Below are 25,374 nucleotides of genomic sequence, written 5' to 3' on the forward strand. Positions count from 1 at the left end.
AAATTACAGAATTCTGATTTTGTACTATTTCTCTCTGCTGAACTATTGAAGATAAAAGAAGATTTGATCAAAGGGTTTCCCCGCATTGGGGTTTGTCCCTGGCTAGCCACCACATCTTGTGTCTCTTGTCTTGGCTTGTTTTCTGTTGATCATTTAATGTTCTATCTGCACTTTACTTTATGTATATGTGATTGCTTATCTGTGGGTAATAAGAAGAAAAATAAGTAAACTGCTTTAAGCATAGAACATACCATAATTTAACAACTATGGGTAACAAGATTGAAGACTGCTTTTTACTTAACCATGAGACAAGGCAACCACCTAGGTAGAACACTGCTCCACTGGTACTCTTACGATCATCAACACTTCCTGCCCAATCTGCATCTATATAATCTTGGATGACCAGATCATTTCCTTTGGGATACTAGAGACCATATTCCGCCGTGCCCTTAAGATATCGAAAAATTCTTTTGACGACAATGATATGAGATTCTTTTGGTGTTGCTTGGAACCATGCCTTTTTTATCCAACTGCTTGCATCACATCTGGCCAGGAGGCTATCACATATAGGAGACTACCAATCATGGATCTATACAACCTTTGGTCCACATCCTTTGATGAGTCTTCTAAGCTTAACTTGCAACCTGTTACCATGGGGGTAAGGACTGGCTTGCAATCTTCCATCTGGAATTTCTTGAGCATTTCTTTGATGTACTTGGTTTGATATATGAATATTCCTTTATCCTACTGAGAAATTTGAAGCCCTAAAAAGTATGTCAGTTCGCCAAGCATAGACATTTCAAACTCACTTTGCATTTTTGTGGCAAAGTCTTTACTTAATCTGTCATCATTGCTTCCAAAGATTATATCATCCACATATACTTCGATAATTGTTAGGTTATCTTGATCCACTTTCACATAAAGATTACTGTCAACACTCCCTGTCTTGAGTCCCTGTTGATGTAGATATCCGTCAAGATGAGCAGACCAAGCCCTAGGAGCTTGCTTGAGACCATATAGAGCCTTCTTTAATCTGCAGACATAGTCTTCTTTGTCATAGAACAAAAAACCTTCGGGTTGTTCAATGTAAACTTCTTCCTCCAATTCACCATTTAGAAAATCTGACTTAACATCCATTTGGTAGACCTTGATTTTTCTTGAGCAAGCATAAGTGAGAAACATCTTGATAGCTTCCATTCTGACAACGGGAGCAAATGTTTCTTCAAAATCGATTCCTTCAACCTGTGCATATCCTTTGCAGACTAATCTTGCCTTGTTCTTGGTAACATGTAATCCTTCGATTGTTTTGCTCCCCCGTGCACCTGTAACGAAACTGCCATCTTGTTCAAACTACCTTCCTGTCAATCGTAGACTTGTACCATATACTGCTGCATAGACTCCTCTACAAACATCAAGGAGTCAACAAGTCAGATTGTTCAAAATAGTGAGTCACCTAACGGGCCATCTTGACTTGAGTCATTATTTGAAGCAACTGGTAATTCCTCGTGACCTTTTGCTTTTACAAATCCTGAAAGCAGAACCGTTGAAGCCTTGTTATCTGCTTGGTCTTCTTGTACTCGTTTCTTTTTCTAGACCTTCTTATTCCTGCAATCTCGAGTCATGTGCCCATAGTTATGACACTTGAAGCATTCAATGTTGTCCATAGGTGATTCCATTTGATATCTACAACTGCGAGCGCTATGGCCATAGTTATGGCATTTTAAACATTCAATGTTTGGCCCATCTAGCATGTATTCTCTTCTGACAAAATCATCGTGGAACTTGTCTTGTGATCCTGCAAACTTGCTTCTAGGGTTTTGCAGATAATGTTTGTACCTGTCAAAAACTTCACAATCCCTAGCCATATGTCCATAGTTAGCACATAAAAAGCAATAACCATTAAATAAACAAACATAACTGGAAGATTTCTCTTTCTTCTTTGGAGGCGGTGTTTTAGTTTGTTGTTGTCCTTTGTTCTTGATTGCTTTGGTCTTGTTCTTTGGAGTTTCAACATTCTTCTTTGGCTTTTCACTTTGATCAACTTCCTTCTTAGAATCATCCTGCGAAGATGTGGAGCTTGTACCTTCATCAATTGGAGCTTTGCCATCTTTGATTGCCTTCTTTTTTTCTTCTTCATCTGTCTTATCTTGGAAGTGTTCTTTTTGCGATCCCTTGAGTTTGTTGATCTCATCACGGGTTGCATCAAGTTCTTCTTGCTTTTGAGCAAGGTCTTATTGAAACCATCTTTTCAAGATCTCCTTTCTTTTTTCTGCCTCCTCAACCTGTAGCTTGAGAAGAGTGGTCTTTTCTACTTATCTGTTGAGAACCTGTATTTGTTCCTTTTGCTTCTCTTTTTCAATCCTGAGCCTGCTTATTTCTACAGAAGATGTTTCTAATTCCTTTTGCTTTTGGTCAACTGCGGATATGTATCTTTGATCAGATTCCTTCCTTTCAATTTTTGCTTCCTGCATCTGTTTTGTGATCCTGCTAATCTGTGCAAACGCTGTGTCGAGTTTCTTGTTGCTTCTGTTGGATTTCTCTCTTGAGGTCTCATGTCTATGTATTCTTGATTTCTTCCAATTGAGTTCTAAAACTGCTAATCATCTTCTCAGATTCTTCATTTTCTTTGATGAGTTCTTTTTCTGTCTTCAATTATGCTTCCAAAAGTCTTGTCTTTTCCTTTTGACTTTTGAGTTCCTTTATCACCTTGATCACTTGATTTTGAAACTCTGTTTTACTCATTTCTCCCATTTCTTTATCATAATCAGAAGGATCCAAATTTTCAATAACATCTTGACCAGATTGCTTTGTTGAATAGGAATCATGAAGCTTTTCCCAAAGAGCTTTAGCTGTTGAACATTGACCAACTTTTGTTTTCATAGAATTTGGCAAAACATTCAAAATTACATTCATGGCCTTTGAATTGTACCTTTTAGCTTCGTCGATAGATGTGTCTCTAGAAACAATTGATTCCCATACTCCATGTGCTTGTAAATGTACTTCCATTCTGGATTCCCATATCCAATAATTATCTGCATCAAAATCAGGGGTTGGTACACAATACTCATTTTCTTCATATTTTGTTGTACCTGTATATTCCTTTGAAATCCTTGCAACCTGCTTTTTTGACTTTCCCATCTCTATGCTCTGAAAACTGCCTTCTAGCGGTTAAGCTGTTACTGAAGGAACCAAGCTCTAATTTCAATTGTTGGAAATATTGAGAGGGGGGGTGAATCCATATTCCTTAGCAATTAGCACTTTTAAATCTTTTCAGAGCATTAGTTAATTTTCAATTATTATTAATGTTTATGCAGTAAGCACTGTAAATAAAAGAACATAGTAGGAAGAAGAATTTTAGATGTAAAACCCCCTCCGAGTCAAAAACCACCGAACGTTTTTCTAGTAAATTCTTTAATCTTCAGCCCCAACTGAAATGAAAGCAACAACATCCTAGAATTCTAGAAAAACATTCTTCTCTAGCTTCCACTGGAAGGACGTCTCAACGCTCTGGTTTCTTCAGTAATCAACTGAATGGATGCCCCAACACCTAGTGAGCCACAACTTGACCTAGCACCACCCTACCACCCTGGTGCTACTTGGGTTGACATCAATGACAACCACTGATCAACATGGCAGCAGTAAGTAAAATCATTTTTGATACTCTTTCAAGTGCAAAATCATAAGTATGTATTTAGCAAAAATGAGGAACAAGGACCCAAATGAAATTATGGTATTTTATCACTGTTATATCAGATCTGATTACTCTTATGACAGTCAGCAAAAGTATTAGATCTATTCCAAAAAAACAATGCCCAATTCACAAAATGACTAGTAAACTTATACCATGAGTTTCTTAGTGTATTTAGGCAACTTGTATGTGATTTGTCGAGAATTCAAATTTAAATTTAATTACTGTTTGAAAGAGATAGGACTGCTGTAGCAAACAGTGAGGAATAATGAGGGTTAGAAGCCAAACCCTTAGGCCTTGGGGCCTTGAAGAAACTTGCCCACTTGCCCAAAAATTTTCCAATGGCTATGGCACTTGAAATCACAATTTTATCCAATTCTCTTGCAAAACCCACTAGGGATTAGCTTAAAAAAATTTCAGAGATTAATTGCAGTTACAAATGAGGGAAAAAGGGGTAAGGAAGAAGGCTAGAACTGCGGCTAAAGGCATAGAGGCCAAAGAGGCCTCACAACAAGGAGAAAAGGCCAATTAGGGCCTGCGTTAATGGAAGAGACCCCACAAGGGGCTGCCGCATGCCGTAGATGGGCTGTGGCCAAAGGTTTAAGGCCTCAATGAGGCCTATGGCTAATGGTTTAGGCGAGGCCGAGGCCAAAATTAGGCCTACAGCTAGGCTGCTAGGCCAAAAGGAGGTCGAAGAGGAGGAGAAGCTAAGGAAAGAGGACAAAAGGGAAGAGGAGCTAGACAGAGGGGAAAAGGAGGGAGAGCAGAGGGCTGGAAGGCTGACTGAGGGAAAATGAGGGAGGCCGAGGGGTTGAAGAGGCCACGATAGGCTTGAGGAAGGGCGCTGAGGCCCTCTAAGGACGAGATGGCTTCCCTAAAAGGGAGACACAAACCTTAAGATGCTTTGGCTAGCCTAGGAAAGGCTACGACCAAGAAAAGGAGGGGCCCAAAAGGCCAGAAAGGATGATGGCTAGGCAAGGAGGGCTTGACGCTAGGCCTGGAGGCCCTAAAAAAATTTGAATCCCTGCCAAAAATTTGAATTTGCTTTAGATCTTCAATTTTACTCCAAAATTCTTCAGTTGCTAGCCCTGCAAAAATTGTAGAGGCTAGATCTTCACGTCATGGGCCTAAATCTAGCTCTAATCCAATGAATTTCCTTTGATCTCACCTGCACAAATAAATTTACAAGTGCCCAAAACCCCAATATATACAAAAATTTAAAATTTCCAAAAAACCCCAAAAAACCCCAGCTGCAAAACAAGGGTTAGAAAATAAAATAATTTACAAAAATTATTATACAAAATATATTTACAAAATATACAAATGTACAATGCTTAGAGAAATTTTGAAGAATAGAATTTTTGTAGATCTTGACAATGGCTAGATGTATTTCGAAAAATAAATGTTAAACCACAACCTTAGCAAAGTTAGAAAATCACATAAAATATTCAGAATCCAAACATAGTCAGCTTGTGCCCATAGTTTGTGAACTTGGAGCCCAAGGGTTGGGGAACCTGCAAACTCTATATATTTTCTCAAGAAGAAACTGTTAGAACATACAATGAATCAAATCACCTAAGATAAACCCAAAACTTACCAATAGAATGTTCCTATCATCTACAATGAAATAACGATTTAATTAATATTTTAAGCACAATATAGGAATGCATGTACCCAACACATACCACAAATCAATGAGACAAAGACACCATGAACTGCACCCCAAAGTCTTTTATTATGATGATCAAAACATTCGCAGCGGGATAGTGGCTTTACACCAACTTTTACAAAGTTACATCAGAGCAGAGCTCAAGATCCAGATGAAAATAGAAGCAAAATGCCTTATATTTATAGAGAAATTCCTCCAAGTGGAAAATAACGGCTAGCTGGTTTGATCCCTGTTAATGTAATCTCAATCGTCGACAAATCTTTGATGATCTTCTAATTTCTGCCGTTGAAAATATTTTTTTTTGAGGAATTTTCGAATTTTTCATTAAAAACATTTTTTATTAGTTCAAAAATAATTATTTTGAGTTAATTTTTAAAAAATTTTACTTTGATTTAACCACCAAGGTCGAAGGGTTCAAATTTTCTTGAAATTTCCAATATTCCCTTGGTGGGGGACCTCCAAAAATTAATTTCTTTTAAACCCATGAAGTTTTCCACTTGGAGAATTTAATTTCTCTAACAATTTAATTTTTTGATTCAAATTAATTAATTTTTTGGCTTAGGATTTAATTTTAATTTTGCTAGAAAAATTAATTAGTTGACACTTGAGGGGGTTAATTATTTTTCCACCCTAAAATATTTTAGCCATAATGTCTATGTATGAGAGACCATGCATTAAAATATTTTTTACGTAAGATTTTACAAATTCAACCCCCAAAGGGGTATACCCGTTCATTGTAGACCCTCAAAATATATATGAAATTCTGCGACACAATATGATCTAGTAGACCAAGTGATCTGTAATAAAATAATTTAGACAAATAGCTTAAATTGTTCCGAAATCAAAGACTCGACTAAAGCATTAGTACTCACTTAAGAGTTCGATGATAAATTCCACCCTAGCTTTGGGGTGAGGTTGGAGGGAAAAACTCTGCCGATCCTCTGTGTTTAGAAGTACAGACGAATCAGTGAGACGAAAAACCTCCTAGAATGAAATTCATCGCCAAAATAATAGGTTTACCTAGGTTGTTACATAAATACACGGCCTTACTAATATCATTTACATTACAGGGACTTGCAGAATGGGTTTACAATGACATAAAAATTGCTGGCTGATGATTCTGAAATCTGAAAAAGTACCTTCAAGCTTTAGGATCCTGCTTCCTTGGAAGGTTGAAAAAGTTGGTGCAACAGTTCTGATGGATAATCATAATGTTAGGCTAATTAGTATCCACATTCAACACCATAGTAATTTTGGTTTATGGTAGATAATTTGGTTGGTTCTTCCTGATCTTAGAATACGATTTCAGGCCCTGGAAGATCTTCTACATGTCAAATGATTAAACATGTTCTCTAGTGCATTTTGATACATACCCACAAAAAATGTACGGGAATGATTGAATCTCCTTCATTGAAATTAATAGATAAACTTGATATTCTATGCTTTATTCTTACATTGAGAGATCATTTCTACCTACAGAGTTCAGACCACAGAGGCCAGTGATATATTTCTGTCTTAAGTTGGTCATCAAAGAGTGCATGGTTTGATCTTATCTGTCTATATTAGTTTTGTTGTCATCTATAATGCATTTTATTTTAGTTAACAAGTTCAACATTGAGTGAAAGAAAATCTGTAGAGGTTTAGCAAGACTTAGGTAGGTATTTTCTTGGACAATGCAAGAAAAGATTCATTCATTGATATTTAGATATCTGAGTCAGTTCTTGGTGACTAGTTGTACGGAAGACATTTGGTGATCACTTCTACCTACAGAGTTTAGGCCTCAGCTGCCAGTGATCTGTTTCTGTCTTAACTTGGCCATCAAATAATGCATGATTTGATCTTATCTGTCTATATTATTTTATTATCATCTGTTATGCATGTTATTTTAGTTAACAAGTTCAAAACTCAGTGAAACAAAGGCTGTATAGGTTAAGCAAGGCTCAGGTAGTTGTTTTCATGTACAGTGCAAGCAGACATTCATTTGTTGATTTCTGGATGACTGAGTCAATTCTTAGTGACTAATTGTATGGAAAACATTGTTCCACTCAGTTGTCTGCCATCTAATGTTTATGCAGGATGTATTCTTCCTATTCAAGAAATTGTGCACTGGACACAGAAGTATGGGGCAAGAGTGCTGGTGGATGCATGCCAAAGTGTTCCACATATGTCAGTTGATGTACAGCAGCTAGGAGTTGATTTCCTCGTTGCTTCCTCACATAAGGTTGGTGACACTTAAGCTCGATTTTGGCATAAAATTATTGTTTCTATGAGGTGTATGCTCCTAACTCCAGACTGCAAACAATAGAGTGAACAATCATAGTTAAGAAAACTATTTATCAGGGAAAAGTTTATTTGCTTTTCAACTAAGAAATACTCATTTTTCAGATGTGCGGGCCTACAGGCGTTGGGTTTTTGTATGGGAAAAGTGAGCTGTTGACATCAATGCCTCCATTTTTAGGTTTGCTCTCTTGCTTGCTTCTATTGTAAGAGTTTATTATTGCACGTTTCCTTTCCATGGTATAGAGGAAAGATATGTCTGTGATTTTTTACTGCATGCTTTCCCCTTTCAATTTCATAAAATGCACATCTGGCTTGATTAGATTATTACAACTTAAGATCATTGGGAACATGATATGTGTCTGTTTTTATGTTATGCAAGATCCCATGTACTGTTTTTATGGTTTGGTGTTGGTTTAGCAATGTCCTCCCATCTCTTTCTTTTGAGAACTGGAAATACCATGCAGACGTAAAAGACCAATTGCAGATCTTTCCAGCATTTATGTGCTAAATTGAAACCATTGCAAAGATATGCATATTAAATTTTTCCTCTAGAAAGAAAAGTGCACATTTTTACTAGGTTGGGTATGATGAACACCAACTGTTGGATATACAGAGTCTTTGTTGATTTTTCAAGTGCAATATATATACAAGCGCAGATTTCTGAAAATTTTGATAATTAATTCTAATGATATAGTTCTTCTTTCAACAATTCCAATTTATCATTAAGCAATTACACTTCAGAAATTCAACCATAAACCATAAGGACAACAAAGATCACAATGCACAAAAGAGAACGCAAGAGTTATCCTGGGAAAGCCCACTTAGGGGAAAAATCCAACAACCTTTTTCTTAGAGAGATTCTTCAGTTCAACAAGAGATACATCTAATGCTTGTAGTCAACTATTCCAAGAAGTCAATGGTCAAACCTGGTCTCCAGCCCTCAAGTCAAGTCAAATCCAAGTCAAACTTCTGTTCCACAGAATTTCGGCCTTCCAGATATGCCCAGAATTTTGGCCTGCACAGAATATGCTGCCCACAAACTGGCCAGAAAATGTCACATGTTAGAAATCTGAGAGAGATGCGAGCTAGAGAGAGATCCTTGTGCTTCTTCTTTTCGTCCTTCTTCTTCTTGACCTTCGCTTAGATGCACAAAAGCTGTCTTCTCGTGATGAGGTTGAATGGTGGTCCTTTTTGAAATATGTAACTAGGTTCGGTCCTCATAAATGTATTTGAGTCATTATGTAATGTACTTATGAAAAATAATGAAGAAAATATTGTTATTATTATTATTATTATGACTTATTAAAGCATGGGTTTCATGCTTGGATCATAATGTTTTAGGTCAAAGTCCCCATTGAGAACTTCTAGGATTTATTCTGAGTCATTAGAGTCATTGTACATTTAAAGAGACCCTTCTTGGGCTTTCAAATCATGTAAAAAGAATTATTTTTGAGTCAAAAATGAATTTAGTCTCCTCCAAACCAAGTTGACCTCAAGAAGATCAAGTCGGCCTCATGAAGAGTAATTCGACCTCATTGGAAGGCTATATAGACAAGGCAGTTAGAATTCATTTGAAGCATCTCACTCTCACACACATAGTTCAATATCTAAAGCTGGAAGCTGAGAAGTGCAAAATTGGAAAAGGGCTGAAAGGAGAGCTGTAAAGGGGTGTGAGTTTTTGGAGGAAGATAGAAGACACCAAGATCGAAATTTTGGGCCAACACTCTCTCACTTCTGAGGTGTATCAAGGGAGATCAAAGTTTTCCTAGTCTAGTCGAAGCTGCTGCTGCTACTGCTACTGGGTTGACGCTGCAACTGCATGTTGATGCTGCTAGGTCGAAGTTGCTTTTGAAGGGTTATCATCTGCAACAAGGATTGAGGGTTGACTTGGTGTGAAGGAAGTCTTTGTCTAGGTCAAAGAGTCTTGGATTATCTTGAGAAACTATTGAAGGAAGAATTGTTGACTGGTTTTCCACTAGATAGGTGTTTTTCCCTGGCTATCTGCCTACATCTGTTGCTTTTTTGTTATTGCTTTGGTAATTGCTTGATGAACTAAAAGTTAAAAGAAGAACATAAAATAAAAGAATCTCAAGTAATTATCTATCTAAGAAAATCTTTTTTCTTTTCTGATTTTCTAACATGGTATCAGAGCTAAGGTGAAGAAGGAAAAATGTAGTTTTGAGTATCTGAATCTAAAGGATTGATCAAGGAATCATATAAGGAGCTCTTATAAGAGAAGGAGCCCACTATCTTCAAGGACAATGTCTAACACAATAAATAGTGAGAACAAATTGGAAGGAGCGTCAAACTACAGGTCATGAAAGAAGAGAATTGACCTCATTCTTGAAAAGAACAAGGTCTTGGATTTGGTCAACAGAAAGGTGAAGAGACCTACTGAAGAATCCAGTGATGCAGACAAGGTGAAGTATAGAGAGTCAGAGATATTGGCTATGACACTGATGGTAGAAAGCATAAAGGACAATCTTGTCCCATACATTTCCAATATAGACCATGCTCAAGAAATGTATGAAGCTTTGTCAAAATTATTCACTATCAAAAATATTGGTCAAGTAGCAAGTTTGAAGAATGAGTTAAGGACTACAAAAATGACAAAGGATGATATTGTGGCTTCCTTCTTTGTGAGGATATCTAGAATTAGAGATGAACTTCAAGCCATAGATGAAATTGTACCAGAAAGGGAGCTAATAATCATTTCATTATTGGGATTACCACCTACTTGGAGTTATTTTGCTTCAAGTCTCAACAGTTGGAAAGAAGCTCCTACCTTCGAGCAATTGTGGAATGCTTGCACCCAAGAAGAGATGATAATCTCATTAGTATCCAACAATGAAGAAGAAAAGGTTTCAAATGCATACTCTGCTTCTCACAAGAAAGGACACCCCAAGAAGTCAAGAGGGCCAAGAAGGAACGTCGAAATCTCTAAGATAGAATGCTGCCACAAAATGTGTCACTATAGAAGTGACTACCTTGACAATCCGAAGAACAAGAAAAGAAGCAGAGACCAAGCCAATGTTGCTGAAGAAGGATCTCCAAACAAGACTAAGCCCGAATAATTGGATATAAGGGACTTACACTACTAAGTCCTTTGATATAAGCTTTAGTTATTTTATTTTTGATTTTTATTATTTGTAGGTTTAACATATTTTGGAAAAAAACATTTTTTTTAAATTTTTTTTCTTAAGGTTATAGTTATCCCTCAAGTTTGGAGGGAGTCCTCACCAACCTCCAAGATAAGTATTGTGAAAATTCCTACACTTGAAGGAACCCCTACTGCAGTACTTCACTTGACTTTTAAATTACATTCATCAAGTTATTCTTCTGAATACTAAAGTAAATTACTTCTGCAGCCTACACTGATTAAATATTTGATCTCATGAAATAGAAACTAGAGCAAAGAAAAAGATACATAGGACACACTTATTTTTGGACACAATAGTCCTCGGAAAAACTTAATGTGGGAAAACCGGTGCAACAGTTTTGAGGGTTTATTATTATGCAGGAGGAATATCTGAATACAAATCTAGGATGCTCATCTAACAATCCTTTATAGAGAAAATTTTGGCAAAAAATCTGAGTGAGTTTTACCTCACTTCACCCGACAAAATTTCGGCAGATCCGACACAAGATTGGCTAACACTAACTATTTCTGCGTTGGCTCTACGTCAGCCCTGCATCACCCTCTCTGCCCTCTGTGTCAGCTCTCCCGACTGTTCCGGCAGTTCCCAATAATTCTTGACAGTTTCGGCTGTTCTGATAGTTCTGGATTTTGCGTGACAGACAACTTTTTTGCGCCACCTCTCCCGGTTACTGCGCCCCCCTGTGTGTCAACGCTCCCGGCTGTTCCTACAGTTCCAGCAGTTCTTGACAGTTTCGGCTATTCGGGCAGTTTTGGATTCTGTGTGACAGACATCTTTTCTACGTCAGCTCTCTCGGTTACTGTGCTACCTGTTTGCAAGTTCTCTTCACCTCTCTATTCTGTATCTTTCGAAAAGTCCTCCTCCCAGATTCTCTCTACCCCTCAGTTGCAAGATCTCCCTAATCGATTTTTCTCCCGAGAACTTCTCACCTCAAAAAATCGATTTCCTCAATCTCTCCGTGTGTATTTCCAAATAAACCCAAGCCTCCATTTTATACTTTTCCTGTTGAGTCTTCGACGTCCGAGATTAAGTCTCTAATCAATAGCTAAGGTTAAAGCATGACTTGATCCGCCTTCTAGATCATTCTCACACATATTTTGATTGATACCCATTAATATTTTAATTTCCTTAAGTTTAGACTTTTTTTTCCGAGGAAAAAAACCGCGCTTTTCTATTAATCAAAGAAGAAAATAAAAAAGCTACAAATGCATTGAAGCATCCCGTATGCTGCCGCAAGGGCCCGGGTGCTTTCGCACCCCACGCAACATTAGAAAACTAACGTGCATAAAGAATAAGAAAAGAGAGAAGAGGAGAGAGAAAGTGAGGCAAAAACTGGAATCCTGCAGTGAGTAAACACCCGCATCAAGTTTTTCGCCCCTTTTTCTTTTCGACCTTTCGCCACACTCCTTGAGAGGGCTCGATCGAAGCAATGACTATCTGTGTTTCTGTATTCTGTGGCCCAGGTTCTTTGTCTGAATCTGAAGTATCCGAGAGGTGGTGCCGTTTTATGCCGCCCGTACTAGGCTGCATGCTTGTCTCCCTTGCCTTGTTGTCTGATGAGGTTTCTTTCTGATTCTCCATTTCTTGGCCTACCTCTGTTTTCTCTGCTGGGAGATCTTCCTCTGCTGCTTCTGATTCTTCGTCATCTGAATCTGGAGGAGGAAAGTGCCATCCTTTCCTCGGCTTCCCTTGCTGCTTCTTTTTATTCTTGGCTTCTGGACATGAACTTTGTAAGTGTCCTGTCTGTCTACAGATCCTACATCTGAAGGCCGTGTTTTCATAATCTAGTACCTGCAGCCAGTTCTGCTGTTTGTAGATCAACCTTATACTTTCAGGCAGCCCCTTACTTAAGTCTACTTCCACACAGATTCGTGCGAAGGTGTAGATCCTTTCATCGATCCTTGCCAGATCTGTTTTGATGTATTTCCCTATGCTGTTCCCAATGCCTTCCAGCACTCGTTCGTCCCAAAAATGCAAAGGAAGATTGTGTAGTCTAACCCACACTGGCATTTTGGTTATAGTCATTTTATTTGGGTCGAAATCTGGGAACCATGGGGTCACAAACAGCCCCGATGTTCCCCAGAACCATGGTCCGGCACCGATGACTGTATCTCTAACCTCCTCGGATGTGAATCTTACTATGAAGAAACCCTTTGCACATAAATGAATGTCGCATTCCATGGTCCAGTTGTTGAAGATCCAATGGAACAGATCCATAGGTTTAGGCCAAAAGCTGTTGAAACGGCAGATTAGGGCTTTCGTTTCATAGGAACTGACGTACTCATCAATCCCTGAAGTATCTAGGTTTAATGCTGGGGTTTGCTCTGCCTGGTCTACTATGTATGGCCTGGGCATATGTCCTCCTTGATCTGGAGAGAAACCTGAATTCCTGCTGCCCTGTAGAATGTTTTTGTATGATCCCTTTGGTAGATGCTGGGCTGCTGCTTTTTTCCCTTTGTCTCCCCCTGAGGAGCTTGTCTGTCCCTGGGGCAGAGCCCCTCCTCTTAGTCTAAAATTTAAGATAATGATCGATCCTGATTCGATCTCATAGCTTCCCATCGATCTGCCGTCCTGGAGAGACCGCCTACCACTGATCAGATGTTGGATCTGAACAGGGTATCCCATTTTTTCCCATATTTGATATTTCAGCTGCATAACGGTAATTCCTGCATGAACCCATACTAGACAAAGTTTCCCCTGAGGGGGTTTTATCATAATCTGAAAGCTATTTGTTTTTACCTGCGCTGGTGGCATGCTATACTCCAGATCTAGCCCTGATCTCGTTCGTACCTCCTTGTGCATGCCCGGATCTGCAGAAACTCTGGACGGTCTGTGATTTTTGCCCTCGATCTGAGGCCTGGGGACAAACAATACTCTGGTAAAGGCTTGATCGAGTAGATCGAAGCCAACGCTGCAGTAGCTGGATCCATGCGGTGAAAGAGAGAGCGGATCTGCATCTAGCAGTCCCCCTCTGCCGTTCCTCTGAGTATTCTTACTTTGGCAGGGTCTTCCCTCTAAACACCATACGCCACAATGTCTTCTTTGTTCGATTGCGCATTTCAGGATCTCGTTCTTTCGCAAGGGAAAACCCTCCTCAGAGATCCACGCAGAAACCGGATTCGCTTGGTTTCTTTTGACAGCAGCCTCCACAGATACGTAGTCATGCAAATCTGGAAAGATTTGAGACGTTTTACTGCGAATGACAGGCCATTCCACTGTAGGCGATCGCGCTACCAACAGTCTACCAACCGCATGCTCTGTTATCCCATGCCCTGAATCGCCTTTGGCCCCTACGGCGGGCTTTAGGGCCGAAGCGGCAGCAGTCTCAGCTCTGCGGGAGCAAACCCTAATCGTTTCCATCGCTCCTTTCAAAAATCGACCCTCCTTAAGTTTAGACTTAGGAACCCCATTAAAAATATTAATTATTTTAATAAAATACAATTTGGGTGGAATTTCACCAAACGGTTTCTGGGTTCTTTAGAACTCATGTGCCTTAGCCTCTCCACCAATTTTCAAGGCTAGAGCACTTCCGATGCTACCAAAAACTAACAAGTATCTTATTACCATTTTCACTCTTAGTCTTCCTTACCTCTCTAGTTTTGTTTGCATTAAATACTAATCCCATTTTTACTCATATTTCCCTTGTTTAGGAAAAACTTGTTGAAGACTCAAGAAAGAACGCCTCACAACGCAAAGCATTGGAATTACAAGGTTTGTTAAGAAACAAGAGGTATGTTTTGAATTACAAGTTTTTGCTCTCTTCATAGTCATTCTTGATAAATCATTACTAACATCGTTGTGCCTAGCTTTCCTGAATCTTAAAAGATTCTTGATTGGGTGATCCATCATTAGATAAATCTACCTTCCTTATATCTTTGATTACTCTGGTGGAACCCTAGAAAGGTTCTTTGTAAAAAAACCCTAACTTTAGGGTATGTTTATTATTATGTGTGAAACCCTAGCTTACTTAGGGTTATTGTTGAAGTCTAAAGAAAATGTCTGATGAATTCATGTTTGGGGTTTTGGTATGGTTATGAAAACCCTAACTTGTTAGGGTTGAATGGTGATGTCTGAAATCCCAAACCTTTGAAGTATTGATAATTTAGGGTTTTCTATGTTTATTATTGAAACCCTAGATCATTAGGGTTTGGTAGGGTGTATAAGCAAGACCCTTATAATGTCCTAGAAATGAAATCCTTGGCATGTGTGTGTTTGTCCGATCAAACCCTAGTTTGATCAAGTTTGTTATATGTCTAACTTTTATTGATATTTGTGTCTTTGGGTTTGACTAACACATGTTATGATATGCTTGTGCATGATGATGAAGTCCTAGATATATGTGTTGACCTAATTGTTGATGGTCATGAGTCCTAGGGTTTGGAACTAAGCCCTAGTCGAAGTTTGATTCTCTAGGATGATAGTATTTGTGAATTCTAGGGTTTTGTAACTAAACCTTAGTAGAAGTTCAAATCTCTGATATATGATGACAATGTGATAATCTGGGATTTATGAAAAGTTGATAAAATCTGAAATTGCATTGTGGGTGTTGAGAATTAGTAAAATCTAGGGTTTACAACAAACCCTAGTGGAAGCTAGTCATGTTGTTGAGCTGTGATTGGTTTTGATTGTTAAGCTCATGTATAAAATCTAGGGTTTCACACTAAGTCCTAGTAGGAAGTCTAACATATGATTTCTAAAGTTGTAGATCAATATTTGTTTGAATTGCTTCTAGGGTTTGCAATAGTTTGTAGTAGGGTATGTCATACCTCTGGAAGAAACATTGAAACCCTAGATGTAATGAAGGTTGTTATGAAATGCTCAAAGTCTTGATGATATAGTCTAGGGTTTATGAAAAAACCCTAGCAAGAAGTTGAAGAGTATGTGTCTCTTGTTTGTAACCAAGTTTGAGTATTTGATGTCTAAAGTTGAATGCTTCCATGATTTTGATATGGTTAACTTCATGCTTCTATAGATTTGGTTGTACTTGCTATCTAAGTTGTGCAGGTACATAATCTTCAAGATGGTGAAGATGTTCGTAAAGTAAAGTTGATGTGATAAGCATGATGTGAATAATGATGGTCATGATAACTTTGATAAGAAGGATGGAAGCCATGAAAGATTCTCTGATGTTGTAGAAAGAAGTTGAGCCCCCTAAGTTAAGAGGGAGCTTGAATAAAAGAAATCTCCCTAAGTTAAGAGGGAGCTTGGATGAAAGGAATCTCCCTAGTTGAGAGGGAGGTCACATGATAGCCATGATGGACACCTTGAAAGAAGAAATTGGAGAATGTATTTTGAAGGGCTGCTCAAATAAGATGGATCTTATTTGTAGAATATGGTGTTGCATGAAAGGTAGGAAAGGAAGCTATATGGTTGAGCAATCTTCTGTCAAGATTCATTTGAAAAGCTCTAAGTCCTACCTTGAAAAGTTGAGAAGCAACATCAAGATATCTGAAAGACCCCAGAGGTTTGTGTTTATCTATGTACATTTGAAAGTTTGTTACTGATTGGGGTTGTGTTTGTACAACTAAATCTCTTAGAGGTTTGATAACATGTTTTACATGCTTATTGTGATTGGGAGAGATTTGTTGTTACCGATCTATTTGATCAGGGAGGATTTGTTACCGATTGGAATAATTGAGAGTGTTGAGGCTTTGTGTGTAAGTGTTGATTTGGGGTAGCATCGGATGTGCTCTAGCCACGAAATTTGGTGGAGAGGTTGGGGCACATGAGATCTCCAATACCCAGAAAGGGTTTGGGCAAATTCTAAATAGATCAGGAGATATTAAAATAATTAATATTTTTAATGGAGTCCCTAAGTCTAAACTTAGGGAAAATAAAATATTAATGTGTATTAATATGAATCTGTGTTAGAGTGGTCCAAAAGACATGGATCAAGCCAGATCTAATCTTAGCCATTGATTAGGGACTTAATCTCGACTGTTGAGATGTCAACAGGAAAAGTATAAGAGGAGGCTTGAGGGTCACTTGGAGAATACACCAGAGTGATCAGTCATTCTATTCTCTAGAGCGGGGTTTGCTAAGAGAGATAGAATCAGTGATTGGGAAAGCAGCTAAGGGGCATTAAGTACAGAGAGACAGAGAAGACATAGATTGTGCTGGGAGAGCAGTGCAACAACCAAGGAGAGTGACGTAGAGCCAACAAGGGCTCATGCAGGGCTACGCAGAGGCAGCCAAGAGCTGCGCAGAGCACCAGAGAGGCCAGTGTGTCTGATGCAGAGGCCCAGAGAGTTGACGCAGGGCCTCCTGGGGCTGACACATGCCTAGAAAGGTTGATGCAGGGCCAACGTGAGACAGAGAGGGGCTGACACAGTCCAGTTTGGGTAGATGCTGGGGTTGCAGAGCAGTTTTGTGCTGAGGAGCTGCCGGAAGGATTTTCCAGGGTTTCAGCTAGGAGATTTTTCTCAAACTTTGAGGTGTATCTGCTAAGGAAATTCTCTGTTGGGTAGGCCAATTTCGGTACCCAGATTGTACTCTGATATTGCTTAATAAGAAAACCCTCAGATAGCTGCATCGGTTTTCCCACATTGGGTTTTTCTGGGGACATTGGTCCAAAAATAATGGTGTCATGTGGTGTGTTTATTCTTGTTTCTTTTATTTGCTGATCTGTAATATGTTGAGCATGCACTGGTGTTTATTTTCAGTATTTACTTTGTAAATAACTTGTTAAAGAAAAATAACTAGTAGGTAGGAAAAAGTCAGAATAAGTGCATGAAGGGTTTCTAAACTAAGTAAACTTAGAAACTTCAATAGTAAGACACATTGCCTGAGATGACATCTAGCTGACACTTTGTGTTGATGTCTACTTCCCAAAGTAGGGAGGGTGGCGTTGGTCATGGAGCTTTGATCTCGGATACACACTTAGATCCCTAGGTTGATGGTTAGCAAGTAAGCCTGATGGTACCTAGAGAGGCAGGGAGCTTTAGTCCATCTTAGTCCCACGTAGATAGATTGCCCTGGTCAGGAATCTAGTCCATGGCATTGCGGTGCCTAAATTCTTCATGATTCATGTGTTCTGAGATCTTCCTTGTACTTCTGAATACCTCCCTAGTGAAGAGGGAGTGTTGAAATATGTAACTAGGTTCCGTCTTCATAAATGTATGTGACTCATTATGTAATGTACTTATGAAAAAGAATGAAGAAAATATTATTATTATTATTATTATGACTTATTAAAGCATGGGTTTCATGCTTGGGTCATCATGTTTTAGGTCAAAGTCCCCATTGAGGACTTCTAGGATTTATTCTAAGTCATTGTACATTTAAAGAGATCCTTCTTGGGCTTTCGAATCATGTAAAAAGAAAAAATTTTTAGTAAAAAAATGAATTTAGTCTCCTCCACACCGCGTCGGCCTCAAGAAGCGTAATTCGACCTCATTGGAAGGCTATATATACAAATCAGTTCGAATTCATTTGGAGCATCTCACTCACACACACAGTTCGATATTTGAAGCTGAAAGCTGGGAAGTGCGACATTGGAAAAGGGTTGGAAGGAGAGTTGGAAAGGAGTGCGAGTTTTTGGAGGAAGATTGAAGACACCAAGATCGAAATTTTGGGCCAACTCTCTCTCACTTCTGAAGTGTATCAAGGGAGATCGAAGTTTCCCTAGCGTAGCCGAAGCAGCTGCTATTATCGCTGTTGGGTCAAAGCTGCTACTGCATGTGTATGTTGCTAGGTCGAAGCTGCTTTTGAAGGGTTATCATTTACAAGAAGGATTGAGGGCTGACTTGGTGTGGAGGAAGTATTTGTCTAGGTCAAAGAGTCTTGAATTACCTCGAGAAACTATTGAAGGAGGAATTGTTGACTAGGTTTTCCCCTAGATAGGGGTTTTGCCTTGGCTCTCTGCCTACACATGTTGTCCTTGTGTTATTGTTTTGGTAATTGCTTGATGAACTAAAAGTTAAAAGAAGAACATAAAGATAAAAGAATCTCAAGTAATTATCTATATAAGAAAATTTTTCTGCCTTTCTGATTTTCTAAGAGTCTTGTGGAGGAGGTCAAATGCCTTTATATAGATGTTTTGTCTTCACGAATGGGTGCGTCTCTTCACTGGGACCAACTTGACTTCAGGAAGGGCCCACTTGACTATTTTAGAGCCAAAAATTCAAATTTCAAATTTCAAAATTTTCCTTTTCAAATTTGACATGGAAAACATGTCTTACAATAATTCTTTCAAGGGGTAAATAATTAAAATGACATGAAGAACATGTATTACAAATTCTTTATACATTACAAGGCCCAAAAATATAAATTATGAAGACTAGCCATAGATACAAAATTCAACACTCCCTCTTAGCTAGGGAGGTATTCATAATGACTAGACAAATGTTCTTCTTGTGAACAAATTTCTCTAAGAAAATGTTATAACAAATCATCATGAAACAACTACCATAATTTTGACCAAATAAATTTGACACATGGTAGGATAATAACATCAACAAACTACCAATAATTCTAGTCATGCATCTATGACACATGATAGATCAACAACACCGACAGGTTGCTGTAATTTGTGTCGGTACTTCTGACACATGGCACATCATTAGCATCAACTAGTCACCATAATTCCCGTCAATGTGTTACATGGTATACAGACTAGTCTTGGTTCACCAACATTTTGGTCGGGACTTGGCATATGGTGAATCCCCAAAGGCCACACTCTAACTGAGTAATTTTGGGGGCCCGATACTAATGATCTTGATGCTGGAAAGGCCACATTATATTAGAGTAATTCTGGGCCTCTAGGACCATTCTTCCTAATTATGGTCAAAGTACTTGACACAGGGATAATATCCCTGTTGTTGGTCACAATATTCTCATCAGTCCATTGTTGGACCATTCCCCCTAATTCTAGTCAAAGTACTTGACACAGGGATAATATTCGTATTGCTGGTCACAATACTTGACACAAGGGGGATGTCAGTTCATGATGCTGTCTCATTAACACTCCCTCTCAATGAGAGAGGCATTCTCCACTAGTCCAAGCTTGTCTTTGAAGTATAAATCCTTTGCATGAGACAAAGGCTTCATCAAAATATTTGCGATATTCTCACCAATGGAGACATACTGGATCTTCATTGCTCCCTTATGCACCATGCCATGGATGAAGTGGTACTTAATACGATGTGCTTTGACCTGTCATGGAACACTGGATTCTTTGTCAGCTTCACACAACTTTATTTTCAAAATAAATCATGGTCGGCTCGACCACATGATTAAACAGTGCGGCATGTAACTTATGAAGCCATACTACACAACCCACCAAGCTAGCTGCAATATATTCTGCCTCGACAATATTGAGTGTGGCAAATATTTGCTTCCTGCTCATCCACAAAATCATATCTGAGCCCAAACTAAAGCAACCTCTAGAGGTACTCTTCCCGTCTTCAACACTCGTCCAATTTGGATCGATATATCCCTGTATTTGTATATCAATGTTTGAGACATCTTAAACCATAGTCAATTGTACCATGCAAGTATCTCAAAATGTGCTTTGCTGCTATCCAATGATCGTGTGTTGGTTCCACTTGGAATTGGCTCAACGTGTTTACCGTGAAGCAAATGTCTAGTCTGGTATTAACCATATACATTAGCGAGCCAATCAACTTTCAGTACATTGATGGATCTATCAAATTAGACTGAGAGTCTCTCAACTTCCTCAAGCTTGAAACCATGGGATTCGACATCTATTTACAATCCATCATACCAAACTTTTGCAGGATCTTGATATATATTTTCCTTGACCAAGAAATATTTCACTGGTCTTTTTCAAAACTTCTATCCCTAAATAATAATGCATAAAACCAAGATCCTTCATATCAAATTTGTAAGCTAGCTCCCTCTTACACTGAATAATTATATGGTCCATAATTGTTAGAAAGAGGTCATCAACATATAGTAATAGAATCACAGGTTCATTCTTCTCGACCTTGAAGTATAGGTTTGGATTAACATCACTTTTGGAGAAGTCAAGTCTCATCAGATAATTTTCAATTCGTGTATACGAAGCTGTCGGTGCTTGCTTAAGTCCGTACAAGGCTTTCTTCAACCTGCAAACGTGAGACTCTCTACCATGGGCCTCAAAACCTTGAGGTTGCTCTAAGTACACTTCTTCAATCACGGCATTAAGAAAAGTTGTCTTTACATCCATTTGATGTAGATTCCAACCCATAGAATAAGCAATAGAAATGATAGATCTAATGGTAGTGTACTTGGTAACCAGATCAAAAGTCTCATCATTGTCTTCTCCCTCTTTTTGGGAGAAACCTCTTGTGGAAATTTCACCACTGAAATCCTATTGCAACAACTAGAAATTATTCTTCTAATTGTTAATTAATTTAACAATTTATTTGCTATGACAAACACTGAATAAATCACACTGCAACTTTCACAAATAAAATTGCAGAAAAATAATAGCGCTAGAAACTGAGAAATATGCTAGCACACACATCAAAATTAACACAGTTAATTTTAGATAAATGTCCCCGGAAAAACCCAACTTGGGAAAACTGGTGCAACAACTGGGGGTTTATATTATTATGCAACAATGAGAAATTTTGAGTACAATCTGGATGCCGAAAACTGGAAATCCTATAGAGAAATTACTGGCAAAAATATTGTGAGGAATTTTCCTCACCCCCACTAGCAATCTGGGCTCTGATTGCAGCTCCAAGTGATCCTTCCAAACAATCTCTGCCTAGGCCTATGTCACCCTTGCGCAGTCCCTTCCATGCTCTTCTTGAATTAGTTGCTCTTGTAGCTGTCCTATTTGCCACTAGCTAAGAAATTGTCTCTCCGGCCTTCTGGAACACTTTTCTGGAACTCATATCCAGCTTCTCTCCAGCAAAATCAAATTGCTTATAGAGGCTTCTGCGCAACCCCTGCGTCAACCCCATTGTGGCTCTTTCTACCTCTCTGCAATGCACTTCACTGCATCTGGAAAACTTCCTCCGGGTCATTGTCCCTGCCCCTCACTATTTCTGCTTCCTTTTGAAGCTCGAACTCTTCCAGCAACTATTGGCTCTCTGGAGAAATTGAACTCTCCAAGGAAATTGAACTCCACAAGCAAGGTTACTTGGGAGCGGGAGCGAAATTTTTAGATATTTCCTCCGACTCACTGTCCCTGCCCCTCATTGTTTCTGCTTTCTTTTGAAGCTCGAACCCTTCCAACAACTGCTGGCTCTCTAAAAAAAATGAACTCTCCAAGGAAATCGAACTCCACATGCAAGGTTACTTGGGAGCAGGAGCGGGAGCGACATTTTCAGAAGCTCCCGGTTTGGGAGCGAATCGGGGAGCGAATTTTTGTATAATATATATATTTTTATATTTTGATGCATATATCAACAAAAGCATGTAGAATGATGAATTAGATATAAAAAACATAAAAACATAGATTGAGCCATATAACATCAATCATCTAGAAGTTATAATTATGAAAATTTGGAAACCCAAATCCTTACTGCAACAATCTGATGTTATTTCTCCTACTTGCCAATTTTCTTACAAGTTATTTACTATGTTACACTGTAAATATCGAAGTAAATATGACTGCAGCCTTCACTAATTAAATTATATACGGAAACAAGAACTGAGCAAGAAGAAATAACCACACACACAATTGACACTGTTGTTTTTGGACAAATGTCCTCGGAAAAACCCAATGCAGGAAAACTAGTGTAGCAGCTGAGGGTTTGTATCATTATGTAGTAGTTTCTGAATACAATCTTTGGATGCCTTACTAGCTATCCGATACAAAGAATCTGACTGGCAAAGAAATTAGTGAGAAATATCTCATACTATAATTGGAGATTCGACCCTGATCCAGCCATTGAATGGCTAGCCCCAAGCTGCCTCTGTGTAGTCATTGCGCTGCTCTGGGCCACACCTTCTGGGGACAACGTCACTCCTTATGGATGATCGATCTGCTGGCTGGATGCTCTATCCTCTGACTTTTAGGTCTTACACCTTAGATCTTGACACTGGATCTGATCTGCTCCTCAGTAAATCCACGAATCTCCTCAAGGCCTCTGCGTTGCCTCAACGTGGCTTTACATTGCCCAGCGTGGCTCTACGCTGCCTCTTCTGGACCTCTCTCTGCCTTCTCTGCAATGTTTCCCCAGATCAGGAAACTCTCCATTTGGAAAACTATGCCTGCCCCTCACTGCAAGAAATCTCCTCGATGATCTCTCCGACTCCTCTGCGCTGCTCTCTTGAGAAATCAATCTCTTGATTCCACTCGATGTGTCTTCCAAATGCCCATCGAAGTCCTTCTTATAATCTTCTCGTTGAGTAATCAACAACCCAGATTAAATTCTAATCAACAACTCATATCATATTGACTCACTTTTATTAAGATTCACACCCAGTTTTATTAATACCCTTTAATTATTTTAATTTCCTAAGTTTAGATCTAGGCATCCATTAAAAATAATTAATTATTTTAATAAAATTGTCTCCGGGTGGAATTTCCCAAAATGATTTATGGCTATTCTGGAATACATGTGTCCTCGCCTCCCTGCACATTTTGAGGCTTAGAGCACATCCGATGCTACCAGAAATCAATAATAATCTTCATCAACTACGTCCACAAGTGTAACATACAACATATTGAGTCTCATGATTCATCAATCTTAAAGTTTCAAGCTTTCAAAATTCAATATATAACATTTATCATCATTGATCACCGAAGTTGTACTTGTAAGCTAAGTGTAACCATTACAACAAAGAATATCTAACATGAAATGAAATGAAACAACTTTCAACTTTCATGAAGCATCATATTCATAATTCATTACCAATGAGTTATAATTGCCAACTTCAAACTTAAATTGTCATATCTTGTTTACAAAAAATACCATAATAAATATGAAAGAGTCAACAGTTATAAAAACTACTAGAAACTAGAAAAGACAAGTAAATCTATTATCTATTGCTAATGCTTGGGCTTTTTGCTGCCACAATAAATCTCTAATTTTTGAGTCTTGTTGGAAAATCAAGATTCAAGATCTTTGTCATTAATATCACCCTCTAAGCATTAATATCCAGAGGTATCTTTTTCATTACCTCTAGATTTGTTAGGTATCTTTGTCATTAATATCACCCTCTAAGCATTAACATAAGATAGAAAAAACATAACATGTAAAGTCAAGATTTTGTTTGAGTGATGGGTACATTTTTAGTAGGGTCATGAATCATGATAGAGGAGTTCAACAACCAATGTCACTAAGATCAAGGTACATAGAGGGATTGGTGCTCTTGATTAAATACAAGTTCCATACCCTAATACATGACAAAATGCAATGGAAACAATTCAATTCCCCTAATCCTGAAATCCTGAAAAACTGATAAGTCTGTTGGATTTTGAATGAGATCTAAAATTCTACTTTCTCCATATGAAATCCAATGAGGTCGAAGCCACTCTCAAACATCCTGAGTCATTTCCTCTTCATTTTCATCCTTTAACTTTAAGAATTTAACATTACCATGAATCACATATCAATACTAGGGCCATAGGCCTGATCATTAGGCTGCCCGACTAAAAAATTGTTTGTTTCTTTGAAAAAATATTGCATTTGGAACGTTACTGCAAACAAAATTTTGCAAAAAGGGCTAGGGAGCAAAAATTTCACTCTTAGGGTCGCTCTTGAGTTGCTCCTGAAGGGAGCGCGCTTCGAGAGCGAGTTCGAGGGGTGGCGAGAGCCGCTTTCCCGCAACCCTGTCCACAAGTGTATTCTCCATCTACCCATCGATTTCTTTTTATAATCCTCTGTTGGACCTCCAATGACCAAGATTAAAAGTTAATCAAGGGCCCAAATTAATTCCCTGTTGATCTGTGTGAGTTTCTAGATGATTCACAACTTATCTCAATTAATTATGATTAATTAATCCCTTTTCCTAAGTTTAGACTTAGGAAATAATTAAAAATAGTCTAATAATCTAATTGAGACACTTCGAGGTGGAATTTCCAGAAATGATTTATGGGTTATGGAGAACTTGTGTTTTAGCCCCTCCACAAAGTTTCGACACTAGAACACCTCTGATGCTACAAAAACTAACACCACCTCTTAGCGAGGAAGGTGTTCTCTCTAGTGCTACACACTCTGCTACAACACTCTCTCTTTGTACCACCCTTCGTCACATTGCTGATGTCTGGCTACTTTCCACCAACCACTGCGCAACTCTAATGCTGCATTTGTGCTGCTGCTGACACTGCAATACTGCTGGTATTGCTGGCAACTTTGCATCTGCACTGCAATTTTCTCTCGACTGTTGCTGCTGCAACTGAGAAGCATCCTAAATACTGAATCAACTGTGTTCAGTATGATGCATCTGTCTCCTGAGTCCTGACTGCTACTAGCTACTGCACTGTCCACTAAAGAATCTGCATTGCTGCTAACTCTGCATTGTGCCACTTTGCATTGATGCCAACACTGTACTGCGCTCCTCAGCACCTAACTGCTACTAGTCTGCAACTGTCACCCTGGAATCTGACTGCATCAACTGACACTAATCCATCCTGCTATTGAATACTGTGCGCCCTAGTAGCAAGGAAATGATCCATG

General features: G+C 38.7%; 1 protein-coding gene across 1 annotated transcript in view; it reads left to right on the top strand.

The window, feature by feature from the left end:
• CPNIFS (chloroplastic NIFS-like cysteine desulfurase) overlaps nt 1-25,374 on the top strand; it is a 367,346-nt gene that overhangs the window by 294,222 nt on the left and 47,750 nt on the right. The window contains exons 5-6 of the mRNA XM_089433058.1: nt 7,433-7,578; nt 7,743-7,815. Coding sequence (XP_089289184.1) covers nt 7,433-7,578; nt 7,743-7,815 — 219 coding nt within the window. The remainder of the gene's footprint in view (nt 1-7,432; nt 7,579-7,742; nt 7,816-25,374) is intronic.

The sequence above is a fragment of the Pinus tabuliformis genome, chromosome 5_1 (genome assembly GCF_031772625.1).
Source record: "Pinus tabuliformis cultivar Carrire ecotype Pingquan chromosome 5_1, CPIR1, whole genome shotgun sequence".
In the NCBI taxonomy this organism is placed as follows: Eukaryota; Viridiplantae; Streptophyta; class Pinopsida; order Pinales; family Pinaceae; genus Pinus; species Pinus tabuliformis.